Raw genomic sequence first — 13,822 nt, forward strand, 5'->3', positions numbered from 1 at the left:
CTGGGGATGGGACCATGGGAAGTCGGGCATGTGCACCATACAGGTCAGAATGGTAGAAGGCGAGAGTTGCTGGACCAAAGCCTAGCTGTCAGTCTAGCCAGGGGAGAAAACAACTGGTCATTGGTGAACCACCCCCCTCTTCAGTGTTGAAATTTTAAAAGTTCATTAGGCATTCAGACCATCCTACACCGGACGCTAACATAAACCTGCAGAACTGAGGGGGATGCTCTCGCCCACCTGGAGAACTTATAGCTGATAGAACTTATAGAGGAAGCTTGTACACCTGGAAGCAGTCTGGCCGACTTCAGCCCCACCGGTTTCCACAAGGGAGCCTGAAACAGGACAGTGGCCACGAGTAAGCTGAGCCGCCTAGATGACTGCTCGGCGGCACCTGCGGTTCCCAAATGACTGTACTTTCAATAGGAGCAGAACTCTGGACACTGCCTTTTGTTCTGGTGTGGCTGAGGACGGCTGGAGATTGCCTCAGTCTTCCGCAGGGAATGAGTTTTGAGACAAGAGTCTGCCATTCTTCCCCATCCTGAAGCATCTGAATGAAAAACTTCTTTCCTTTCTCAGCCGCTTCTGCCTTTAGAGCTTGCCTATTGGGGGCGACAGGCAGCGGGACCCACACTTTGGTTTTGTAAGAATAACATGCCCAGAACACGAACTGGCACATAATGGGAAGGGCTGATACTTCCTTTCTGGTTACGATCCTTTACTTTCTTTTGTCTCTGCACGTTTTAAAACTTTGTGCAAGTCCGCACGACTATCAGGACCCCGTGGCTCATCGCAGGATGTCTGCGGAGGGGCTACAGCGTCTTTTGCCGCCTCCACCCACGCCCCGCCTTCTCAGCAATTTCCCTCCCCCTCCCTCCTCTCCAGCTTCCTCCGCTCCCTGTCCCCATCCCCACCGCCCTGCACCCGTCTCTTCCTCTCTCCCCACTCCCTGGGGATCCACTTCCTCCGCTCACCCTGCACCTCCCAAGCAGCCTTCCGAGTCCCTAGTCTACGTTCCGTCCCCGTCTCCCCTGCACGACCTTCCCCCTTATAACCCACTAAACCCGCCTCCTTGACCCAGGTGCCTCGGGGGCTTCTGGGACTTGGAACCTAGCGCGCCCGCCTGTCCGGTTAACAACGTACGGGTCACGTCAGGTCTGCCGCGCCGGTCCCTTAGCGTAGACCTGAGCAGAGGACACAGAAGCGCATAGGGTTCTGGGAAGTGTAGTCCGCCTTTCGCGCAGGCGCAGTACGATCCTGGGGCTTAGCGGAAGCCGGTCACCTTCTTGAGGGTGCCCCGTCCTGAATCCGGCTGCTGAAGAGTCTGAGGCGGAAGGAGAGAGCTTGCTGGTCCGGGGATGAGGAGTGTTACTCGGGAGGGGGTGCGGATCGGAGCCAGTTCGTGTGGGTGAAGGTGATGCCTGTGGCTGTGTGTGTTTGTGTTTGTTGGCCTGAGAAACCTAGGCCTTTGCTGTGAGTGTCTCCGTGTTTGTCACCACGTGTGTCCTGGTGGCCTCCTGTGTCTCCTCTTTGATTGTGGGTATGTCGGCTGCCTGTGTTGGTCTCTCCAGAGCCCCTCTGTGCACGTCTGTGTGCGTGTCTGCCTTTGTTTCCGTCCGCGGTGTCAGCATGAGGACGTCATCCAGGTGTCCACCTGTGTCTGGTCTCTTCCTGTGCACCTGTCTGTGTGTCTGATGTGAGTGTGTCTGTGTGTGTGTGTGGGGGGTGCGTCTCTCCTGTCCAGGCCTTCCCTTGCCTCTGTGCACCTGCGTCTCTGTCTCTGGCATTGCTGATATGTGTGAGTGGCTGCGTCGGGGGTGCCCCCCACCCCGCGAGAGCGTGGGAAAGCCAGCCCTCCTGGATAGGTGGGTCTGGCAGAGCTGCCTGCCTGCCTGCGGGCCCCAGAGACTCCCCTGGTCCCGGGAGGGCAGGACTTGCGTGACTGGGAAGAGGGTCAGAGACCCTTATCCCATACTGACTGGGGTGGATTTGTTAAGGCAGGGTGTGTTGTGTGCTCAGGGTATGGTTCTGGGCATTTTATAGCCTGCCAGTAACTCTGAGGTCAGGACCCTCACCGTCCCCATTTTGCAGATGGGGACACAGGCTCAGAGACTTTAAGTGACTCACCCAGCTGGACACCCAGGCATCTGGGTTGCAAAGCCCCCACACTAACCACCCCACAGATGGCAAATCCTTGTTTCCCTTAGAAACAGTGGACAGCAGGAAAAGCCAGAAACCTTGGACAGAGGAGGGAGGAGCAGGAGCAGCTGCCACCCCTGGCTCTGCAGACACAGATCTGAGGCCACACTGGGTTCAGAAGTCACCAGCCCTGTGCACATGCCACTTCCAGGGCCACTGCGCCTTCATCACCTCCTTTTAAATAAAGTAAAAACTAGAGTTGTGATTGCATTGCTGTAAGGGCAAAAACAGCCTAGGATGGATTAGATTCATGTTTTCTTTTATAATATTAAAAGAAATTATATTTTCAAGGTCCCATAGGGGTGTCGGGCCCTGGGCCCACTGTGCCTCCTGGGTAAGTTGGCTCTGGGGGGCCTCCTTGTCCTTCAATAGGAGCCTGTGTTGTTGCCCTCGTAGTGCAGGGATTGGAATTAGAAACCGCAAGTCCAGAAAGAATACATTTGTGAAAATTAAATTCTGTTTAAAAAATCATGAAATCACTGCACCCAGGGATATAACATAACTCCTGCTTCTAGCGGGCAAACATGAAATTTCAGACTGGATGCCCAGCATCTCTATCCACCTATCTAGGGTTTGTTGGTTGGTTGGGGTTTCTTTCTAGGAACAGTGCTACAATAAACATCATTTATATTTTTATTGATTTTAGAGAGAGAGGAGCATTGAACAGATACCTCCCACTTACACCCTGACCTGGGATCAGGGGATAAAACCTGTAACCTAGACCCAGGCCATGACCAGGGATTGACCCCGACCTCTTGTGTTCAGGGCGATGCTCTCACCAATGCAGTCACGCGGCTCCACGCTCCCTGCATGTGACTGATCTGCGAGCCTCACAGTAACCCCAGGAGATCTGGAGGAGACCTAGAGGATGGTTTTGGTGTTGGGGTGTGTTCTCAGCATGGGACAGAGAGACCAGTTCCTTCCTCCAGGCTATGGGACTGGCTGTGTGTGACCACATGTGCATTGGTGGAGTGTGTGTGTGTGTGTGTGTGTGTGTGTGTGTGTGTGTGTGAGTGACAGGTGCACCAACCAAATGGGCCCTGATATACTCAGTCCAACCCTAATCCCAGCCTTATCTTCTTGGGGGTATGACTTATCTTTTTGGGCCTCAGTTTCCTCATCTCTAAAATGGGGTGAGTAGAAATAGCCCCCACCTTGTAGGGTGTCATAAGGATTAAATCAGGGATGTTTGTCCAGAGCTTTGGATGCCATAGGCCCCCTGCAGTGTGGTCACTATTAATGAGTGTGCATCCCTGTCTGCCTGTCTCCTGGTTGGTGTTTCTGTCTGTCCTGTCTGCACTTTGGGTGGGCCTTCACCTGATCTCTTAGGGTGCCTTTCTCTTTCTGCCCCTGCGTACAGCTTGCCCTTTCCCCGGTCACTATGGGCACTGGAAGGATGGCCACCCAGCCGTTGACCACAAAGGACCTGGTGAGTCATGTCCCCCTCTTGCCCCTCCTTCCGTAGGGTCAGGCTTCTGCACAGAGATGACTCTCGCCCACTGTCCCCAACCCCCTCGGGGCGCATGCCCCTCTCCACGTGCCTGGGACTGTGTCCACCCTGAGTTGGGAGAGTACCATCCTGACACTTTTTATCCCACAGGGAACAGAATAGCTCAGGGGTGCCCTGTCCTACCCTGGGGGCTCTCAGGAGACACCAGTGGGCACCTGGGAAGTGGCATCTTAAATACATTCTGTGAAGTGCGACAGAGACCCTTGGCAGGACGTGCTGGGCAAGGGGCCTTCAGAAGTGGGCAGGTGGCACTAAATGCCTGGGGAACTGGAGGGGGATGGGAGGAGGACGCTGTGGTGAGGGACCCGTGAATGTCCCTGGCTGTGGCCATGATGTTTTACAATGTTTTAGTGGGCGGCTATTCGTGGTATTTTTCTCTAAATTTTCTTCTATGGAAAAAATACTTCATAATAAAAGCACACAGATGTAGCTCAGTTGGTTAGAGGGTCATCTTGATATGACAAGTTTGTGAGTTCCATCCTTGGTCAGGGCACATACAAGAAGCAATAAATTCCACAATAAGTTGAACAACATCTCTTTCTCTCGTTCCTCTCAAATCAGTAATTTTTTTTTAAAGATTTAATTAAGTAACTAATTTTCAGAGAGAGTGGAAGAGAGAAAGAAAGAGAGGTAGAGAAACATCAGTGTGTGAGAGAAACATTGATGTGTTGCCTCTCAGCCTGCAACCTAGACATGTGCCCTGACTGGGAATCGAACTGGTGACCCTTTGGTTCACAGGCCAGTGTTCAATCCACTGAGCCACACCAGCTAGGGCACAAATCAATAAATTTATATTTTTATGTATGTATATACACACATATATATTTGGAGGTAAGTCTTTTTTGTCTTATATCATCACCAGAGGATATGTTCACTGAATTGTAAGGAGAGAGGGAGAGAGCAACAGGGTTGTGAGAGACAAACATCGATCTGTGGCCTCCCACACACGCCCCAACCCCAGATCAAACCCACAGCCTTTTGGTGTAGGAGACAATACTGCAGCCAACTAAGCCACCCAGCCACAGCTGCACATAAATCTTTGCATTTCGTATGATATTTTTTTTAATTTCTTTTTAATTAGGGAAAGGGGGAGGAACTGTGTAAAGATTTTATTTATTTTTTTAGAGATGGGAAGGGAGGGAGAAATAGAGGGACAGAAACAATGTTGTGGGAGATAAACATGGATGGGTTGCCTCTTGCACGACCCCAAATGGGGACCTGTTTCCCAAACCAGACATGTGCCCTGAGTGGGAATGGAACAGGAGACTTTATGGTTCGCAGACAGGCACCCAGTCCACTGAGTCACATTAGCCAGGTCTTTAAGATTTCTTTGCGGGTGATTCCTTGCAGAGGAACGTTGGTGTAGGTATTTTTAAGGCCTGAAAGAGTCTTCGTATTTCTGGGCTGGGACAGTTTACTGTCCCACCACGGTGCAGCAGGAGCTGCCACTGCTTCACATCGGTGTTTGGTAGGTGCTTATTCTGCTCATTAACTATAAATAACAAGTGGTATAAACTATCCATATGATACATGACAATGGATGTCACATGACCTCTTTCTGAGTGGCATCATTTGTGATATTAGTGAGGTTTGATTTTTAGAAGCTGTTTATTCGCCATTCATGCAGGAGGGCAAATTATTATCCTGTGTTTTGCTGGTCATCAGGAATCTTAGTATTCTTGAAGGTTTTAATTTTTAAGTTTCCTTATTTTTAGAGAGAAGGGAATAGACCAAGAAAGAGAGGGAAACTTTGATGTTTGAGAGAAACATCGATGGATTGCCTCCCATATGCGCCCCAATAGGGGACTGCACCCTCAATCTTTGGTTGTACAGACAGTGCTCCAACTACCTGAGCTACCTGGCCAGGGCTGGACATTTCTTATCAGTGGACTCACACAACATGTGGTTTTTGTATCTGACTGCTTTCCCTGAGCTTCATGTTTTTGATGTTCCTCTGTGTTGCAGCAGGTGTGCTTTTTCATGGGTGTATACTATTCCGCTGTACAGGTAGACCCTGTGTGTATGGATTTATCAGGTGGTGTACATTTGGGTCGTTTCCACTTTTTGGTTGTTATTGGTAATGCTGCTATGAACATTTCACGTGTAGATTTTTGTTTGAACTTATCATTTCTCTTGAGAGTGTAGGAGAGGATGTTATGGATCCTTTCATAACCGTATTTAACCATTTAGGGAACTATCCAACTGTTTTCCAGCGCGGCTACACCACAATGTCTCCACTGTTACCTTCCCTGTGATGGTTGCCTTGGTTTCCTCCTTCAACAACATTGTATAGGATTCCCAACTTTTGTCATTTCTGTGTGGTTGGGGTTTGGAGGTTCAATTGTTTTTTTTAAATCTCTTTTAGTGTAACTATATTCTCATTTTTCCAAAAATGGAATCTTGCCTGGCTTGGCGGCTCAGGTGGTTGTAGCATTGTCCTGCACACGAAAACGTTACAGAATGGATCCCCAGTCAGGGCACATGCATGAGGCCAACGAATTGATGTCTGTCTGTCTGTCTGTCTGTTTCTCTCTGACACAACCTTCCTCTCACTCTAAAATCAGTAAAGATACCCTTTGGTGAGAAATAAAAGAAAAAAATAGAGCCTGATTGCAACTCTTTGGAACTGGGTGAGGTTTTTCTTGTGGCAAAGTGGTTTGTGCCATTAGAAAATAATGCAGAACAGATGGAACCTGGGAACGAGTGGCCTCAGTCATGTGCCCACAGAGCACTCAGAGGGCTTGGGCGCACTCAAAGGGAAGCCCCATTTTTAGGAGAATCTCCCCACCCTTCTGATGAGGGGCCCTGTGTCTCACCTCCACACCCTTATTGTTCCGTGTGGGCCCCCAGACACCCAGGATCTTCTCTGCTTCTCAGCTCCTCCAGCCAGAGCTCAGTGCGTGGAGGCTGCTCGGTAAAAATTTCATTATGTGAGTTGATTCAGGCCGGAAGACTTTAAGTGTCAGTTATATTTCAAAATTAAAATGACGCCCTGGCTGGTGTGGCTCAGTAGATTGAGTGCCTGCTTGCGAACCAAAAGGTCACCAGTTTGATTTCCAGTCAGGGCACACACCTGGGTTGCATGCCAGGTCCCCAGTTGGGGGTGTGCAAGAGGCAACCAACTGATGTATCTCTCACACATTGATGTTTCTCACCTTTATTTCTCCCTCCCATCCCCTCTCTCTAAAAATAAATAAGTAAAATATATATATTTTTTTCTTTTCTTTTTTAAACATCAATGTGTGGTTGCCTCTCACATGCCCCCCAGTGGGGGACCTGGCCTGCAACCCAGGCATGTGCCCTGACTGGGAATCGAACCAGCAACCCCTTGCTTCGCAGTCTGGCGCTCAATCCACTGAGCCACACCAGCCAGGGCATAAGTAAAGTATTTTTTAAAATTAAAATTAAAATGAGCCCTGGGGGTGTGGCTCAGTGGATTGAGTGCCTGCCTCCCAACCGAAGGGTCACCAGTTTGATTCCCAGTCAGGGCACGTGTCTGGGTTGTGTACGGCCCCCAGTGGGGTGCATGCGAGGGGCAACCGCACATTTGTTTCTCTCCCTCTTTCTCCCTGCTTTCCCCTCTGTAAAAAGAAAAAAGTAAAAAAAATCTAAAAAATAATTTTTAAAAACAAGAAATTAAAATGAAATAAGTACCAAAACCCCCCAAAATAAGTACAGTAATAAAGGGGGCAGGAGGACACTGGGAGGTGGTGGATGAGCATGTGGCCTCAATGGTCATTTCAAAGGTGTGCGCTTACTGGGTTGGCCAAAAAGTTCCCGATGTTTTTTCCATAAATTAAAAGACATTTTTCATTTTCAGCAGTAACTATTGATTTGCATACTTTGGCGCTGGCGTTCTCAGTACTCTGCTGTTTAATCCTCAGGTCTTGACTCACCTGCCCCCATCCGGAATCTCCCTCCATATACCCAACCACAGACCACAGCTTCTAATTTCCCGGACACCCTCCAGAGCTGCTGCTGCTCAGGGCCCCTGACACAGTGGTATTGCCGGTTGTGGGTGTTTTTCAGATGTTTTCATTTGACAGGTGTGAAGTGATATCTCACTGAGGTTTTAATTTGCAGCTCTCTGATAATGAATGACATTGAGTATTTTTTCATGTTTTTGGCCATCTCTGTATGTCCTCTTTGGAGAATTGTCTATTCAGGCCCTTTGCCCTTTGTTTACTTAGGTTGTTTTTCTTCCTGGTGAATACCCCCATAGTTTATTTGACCCTCTGAGGACCATCCAGTGTACTTAGGCACCAAGGACACTGAGGGGTCAGGCCCTTCAGAGCTCTGCACCTTGCTGACACCACGTCAGGTGCATCCTGTGTGCCTTCCTGATCCTCCTGGTCCTTCTGGCAGCATCTCCCAACCTCTGTGAGGAGGGCCCTGTGGTGAGTGGTGTGCGCTTCCTCTTACAGGGGTCGGTGACGTTCAGGGATGTGATTGTGGACTTCACCCAGGAGGAGTGGCAGCAGCTGAAGCCTGCGCAGAAGGACCTGTACAGGGACGTGATGATGGAGAACTACTGGAACCTGGTCTCGCTGGGTAAGGGGACAGCTTCACCACGTTACTGTCTGCCTGATTCTTCAGGAGGACAGAGAAATAGAAAAGATGGACAGAACTGACAATAGGATATTCAAATTTCTCAAAGTAAAAATAAAGGTGATAGGTGATAGAGTGGGGAAGAGTATTTACTGCATGTATAACATTGAGAGGATTATACATACATAAAATGCTCCCTGGAATAAATGAAAAAAGGACCAGATGAAAATGTATAGATCCAGCTTATGAACGTGCAATTCACAGCTGCAGAAATTCATGGAGTTACACTTTACAAAAGATTGGTAAACCTTACTAATAGTCAAAGAAGTACCAGTTGAGTCACAGAAATACAATTCTTGCCCATGAGGTACACAGAGATGAAAAAGATGTGAGACAAGGCCAGGTGTGGCTCAGTTGGTTGCAGCTTCACCCTGTACATCAAAAGTTGTGGGTTTGATTTCCTGTCAGGATACGTACTTAGGTTGTGAGTCTGCTCCCCAGGCAGGGCACACCTGTTAGGTAACCGATGGACGTTTCTGTCTTTCTCTCTCTCTCTCTCCTCACATCTTCCTGCCCATTCCTTATCTCCCTCTCTAAGCGTATCCTCAGGTGAGGCATAAAAAAAAAAGAGTAACATCATTCTGTATTATGAGAGTGCAGAGAAAGGGACTCTTCATTTTAGGAGCATGAAGTTGTGATAGCTCTTTTGGAAGACAGTGTGGTGTCATTAACCAAATTTCAAACAATAAAGGTGTTGCCTCTGGTCCCCGGGTACTGGGAAGGTGCTGGAGGGTTTGGGGACTCCTGAGCTCCTCTTCCTGCAGAGTGGACAGTGGGTTGTAGAGAGTGGGGGAGGCTGCTGCATCGAGGCAGCGGAGGTGCTTCAGTCTGGTCCGGGTCAAGCTGTTCTCCTGTGCGGTGGCATTTGTTAACAGTCTGGGCGGAGGGAGGGAAGGGGTGAGCCAAGGATGACTAGTGAATCTTTTTTTTTTTTTTAAGATATTATTTATTTATGTGTGTATGTATGTATGTATGTACTTATTTATTTCTAGACAGAGGGGAAGGGAGGGAGAAAGAGAGAGAAACATCCATGTGTGGTTGCCTCTCATGCGCCCCCAACTGGGGACCTGGCCAGTAACTCAGGCATGTGCTCTGATTGGGAATCACATCAGCGACCCTTTGGTTCGCAGGCCAGCGCTCAATCCACTGAGCCACACCAGCCAGGGCTGAATCTTCTTTAAAAAAATTATAACTATATTTATATTCTTAATGGTTGAAAACATACATAACATAAAATGAACTATTTAACTATTTTGTTTCTGACTCTTCAACTATTTTGACGTGTACAGTGCCATGGCATGAAGTACCTTCACATTATCGTTCAGCCATCACCACCACCCATCTCCAGAATTACTAATCGTCCCCAACTAACTATCTGTCACCTCTGAAGACCAGGTCCCCATCCCTGTCCCCGTCCCTGAGCCCTGGCACCCATGTCCTACTACTCTCTATCACTTGGATGGTTGTCGTTGCCTCCTGTGAGTAGAATCATACACTATTGGTCATGTGTCTGACTTATTTTGCTAAGTCTTTTTGATGGGACTTTTTTCTTTTTATTATTTGGGACCAGAGGTTCTGAAATCACAAGTCTCTCATCCAATGTGTTGGGTTGTGATACCCGAGAGGGACGCCCTGTAGGCTTTGGGTTATTCCTCAGCAGAGCTCAGAGGGGGTGCAGGCGGGCACATGCATTTAGGAGGTGTCAGCATGGAGAAGGGACTGAAATCTGGATTGCCAGTACTCAGGGGATGGGTCTCTAACTCAGGGTTTGTGGGGCCAGTGGGGGCTTAAAGGGGGAAGAGGACAGCTGCTTACTACTGCCACTTTCTTTGTTACCTCCTATGATGGAGAGCTCTGTGTTGGAGGGTCTTCCCTTTTTTAAAAAATATTTTATTTATTTACTTTTGGAGAGGGGAAGGGAGAGAGAACAGGAGAGAAACATCAACATGCAAGAGATAAGTGGATCAGCTGCCCCTCAAAACCCCCAACTGGGGACCTGGCCTGCAATCCAGGCATATGCCCTGACTGGGAATTGAACCAGTGACCTTTCAATTCACAGTCTGGTGCTTAATCCACTGAGCCACACCAGCCAGGGAAGGACCTTCCTTTTTAAATGAGATTTTTGTGTAAGATCTCAGAGTTTTTAGAACTGGGAGGAACCCTTATGTCCATCTGCAGAGTCCAGAACATAGGACAGCCCCCTAGGCTAGGAACAGAGATGAGGAACCCAAGGGGCAAATCACGAGGGGACTGGAGCAGCTGTGGTCAGCAGGGAGGGACGAGTGTCCAAAGAGGAGAGTGAGGAGCCAGCAGCCAGGGCTGGGCCACTCCTGGGCAATGTAGGAAGGCAGTAGCTTGGCTGGGGAGAGGGGAGACACAGTCAACCAGAACCCACATGTGAGTTAGATCTTACTTTGTCATTTCTAATCAGCAGTCAATGCTTTGAGAAGCACAGTTGGATGGGGGTGTGCAGGATGAGGCCTGGAAGCAAAGAGCCGGGTGCAGTGAACCCTCACTGGGCTCGTGGGGTTCTTTGATCTGCTCCTCCAAGCCTGCCTTCCTCTTCTTTCTCTTCAGTGTCTGTCTGCCCAGCCCTGAGTTCCCCTGGCCGCCTTTACCCCCACTCCCAAGGGAATCTTTCTTTCTCTGCTCACCTCACTGCAATTTACTGTCTCAGCTCACTGCTTCCCTTCTCCCTTGGTTCCCAGAGCAGTCTGTCCCCTGCTCTCAGGCTGTACCTGGTCACGTCTTCAGAAAGTCCTCTCTCCCAGCTTTGTTAACTACATGTGTGTCGTCATCTCTTCCCCCTCACTTCAGACTTGGAGACTAGACCTGAAAGGAAAGAATCAGACCCACAGGAGGACGATTGGGAAGACAGACCATCCACAACGGTGCTTGCAGAAGGAGCCACAAGGAATGGTGCCCGGGGTTGCGCCTGGGAAGGAGTGGTGGGGACACAGGGTGACTCGATAGGGTGGCGACAGGGGAGCCCAGAAACCTGTCAGGGGTGTCTGGACATGTCTCAAGGATTAGCCCCTGAATGTTGTGAATTTAAGGCATTCGTCCACCAAAGTCCCATGCCAGTCCCACCAATATCGGAAGGACCGAGAGGAGTGGGGATGCACCCGTTCACCATGTGTGGGAAACACTCAGATGCTCCAAACCTTGGTCCTCCCTCCAAACTCCATGCAGAGAAGGCCTATAAGTGCAGACAGTGTGGCAAGGCTTTCAGCTATAACTCATCCCTGAAGGAGCACCAACGAATCCACACTGGGGAGAAGCCTTTCTCATGTGCCACATGCAGTAAGCAGTTCACCCTGAGGTCTTCGCTCACCACCCACCAGCGCCTGCACACCGGGGAGAAGCCATATGTGTGTGGTGCCTGCGGCAAGGCCTTCAGCCAGAAGGCTCACCTCATGCAGCACCAGAGGACGCACACCGGGGAGAGTCCATATACATGTGGGGAATGTGGCAAGGCCTTCAGCCAGAAGGCACACGTCATACAGCACCAGAGGACACACACCGGGGAGAAGCCATATGCATGCGGGACCTGTGGAAAGGTGTTTAGCCAGAAGGGGAACATCATCCGGCACCAGAGGACGCACACTGGGGAGAAGCCATATGTGTGCAGGGACTGCGGAATGGCCTTCAGGCTGAACAGGAAACTCATTGAGCATCAGAGTATGCACACCGGGGTGAAGCCCTATTTCTGTAGGGACTGTGGCATGGCCTTCAGTCGCAATGATTACCTCATCACACACCAAAGGACACACACCGGGGAGAAGCCTTATGTGTGCGGGGACTGTGGCAAGGCCTTCATGCACAACAGGAGCCTTATTGCCCACCAGAGGACGCACACTGGGGAGAAACCATATGTGTGCAGGGACTGCAGCAAGGCCTTCAGCCGGCAGGAGTGCCTCAAAGCACACCAGAGGACACACACCGGGGAGAAGCTGTATGCATGTAGAGATTGTGGCAAGGCCTTCAGACATAAGGGGAACCTCAACCTACACCAGAGGACTCACACAGGGGTGAAGGCATATGTGTGCAGTACCTGTGGCAAGGCCTTCAGCCGGAACAGAAGCCTCACTGTCCATCAGAGGATGCACACTGGGGAGAAGCCATATGCATGTTCAGACTGTGAAAAGGCCTTCAGTCGGAGTGAGCACCTTATGGTACATCAGCGGACACATACGGGTGAGAAGCCATACATGTGTGGCCAGTGTGGCAAGGACTTCACACAAAACTACTCTCTCAGGGAGCATCAGCGCGTGCACACCGGGGAGAAGCCCTACACGTGCGACCAGTGTGGCAAGGCCTTCAGGCAAAACTCCTCACTCAGGGAGCACCAGCATGTGCACACCAGGGAGAAGCCCTACATGTGTGACCAGTGTGGCAAGGCCTTCAGGCAAAATTCCTCGCTCAGGGACCATAGGCGCGTGCACTCCGGGGAGAAGCCTTACAACTGCAGCCAGTGTGGCAAGTTCTTTAGCCTCAAATCCTCTCTCAGGAAGCACCAGCGTGTTCACACGGGGGAGTAGCCCTACCAGTGCTCCATCAGCTGGAAGCCCCAGAGGAGGATGCACACATAGCAGAAAGGCAGGAAATCTCAGTATTCACACTCAACTGGCCAGTCCTGAGCCCATGAGTCAGTACCAGACTTGACACAGGATGCAAGAGAAGTCCTGCCCAGATGGGTCACAAAATGTGGGCTCTGGGGACAGGCCACACCATGCTCACCATTTGATTCTGCAGCATCCACAGGGCCCTGTGGAATGCAAGGCCCCATACAGGTCTAGTATCTGGGAGCATGGCCCGGGGCACTGTGGCTCAGACTGAGCTGGAGTAAACTGTCCTATGAGCTTGGACAGTGCATTTAGTCTCTGGGTCTTCACCTCAACAGAAAAAGGAGGAGCGGGAGGAGGGAAGAACGGGAGGAGGTGAGCTCCATGGGGAATTTGTCAGTTTGTCACACGTGCCTGAATCTAGATGGATCAGGTTGTGCCCATCTGTGAGTTTGCTCGTTTTCCCTGCACACAGCCCCCAGTTTCCGTGCAACACCAAGCAGAAGCTCCAAGCTCATAAGCTATAGAAGTTAGTAGGTGGATCCTGAGGAGAAATAAATTTTTACAGGATTAGGAAGTAACACTAGTCACCTCAGATACCACTTTCTCATAGTGGTCTGTTAAAAAATTTTTTTAAATAAAGCTTTTAATTAAGTGAGACCAGTGTCATTTTATACAGTCATCCGGTACGAAAGATGCAGGGACCAGTTGTCCTGTCCAAATGAGTGTCAGCTCTTATGGGGCGGGAGGTCGAATGCCCCACAGAAACCCCCAGAACCCAAGAAGCCGACCAAAGGCCACCTACCCCTCCCACCCCTGGATTCCTGGCTTGGGAATGGTCCCACAATTTCTCATACCAGTTATCAGAACAGGTTTCCCTGGGGTGTGCTGGTCTCCCATGACCAGAAAGAAATATTAGTGGAAAATTACATCTGTCCATCTG

The 13,822-nt window shown here is 50.0% G+C and overlaps 1 protein-coding gene across 1 annotated transcript; it reads left to right on the forward strand.

The window, feature by feature from the left end:
* The first annotated feature begins 1,259 nt into the window (after window positions 1-1,259).
* LOC112313895 (zinc finger protein 135) lies at window positions 1,260-13,537 on the forward strand. Its single transcript, XM_053915992.2, has 4 exons — window positions 1,260-1,379; window positions 3,557-3,625; window positions 8,131-8,257; window positions 11,132-13,537. Exons 1-4 carry the CDS (start codon window positions 1,356-1,358, stop codon window positions 12,853-12,855), a joined length of 1,944 nt encoding a protein of 647 aa, XP_053771967.1. The 5' UTR covers window positions 1,260-1,355; the 3' UTR covers window positions 12,856-13,537.
* Window positions 13,538-13,822: the final 285 nt, after the last annotated feature.

The sequence above is a fragment of the Desmodus rotundus genome, chromosome 12, assembly GCF_022682495.2.
Source record: "Desmodus rotundus isolate HL8 chromosome 12, HLdesRot8A.1, whole genome shotgun sequence".
NCBI lineage: Eukaryota > Metazoa > Chordata > Mammalia > Chiroptera > Phyllostomidae > Desmodus > Desmodus rotundus.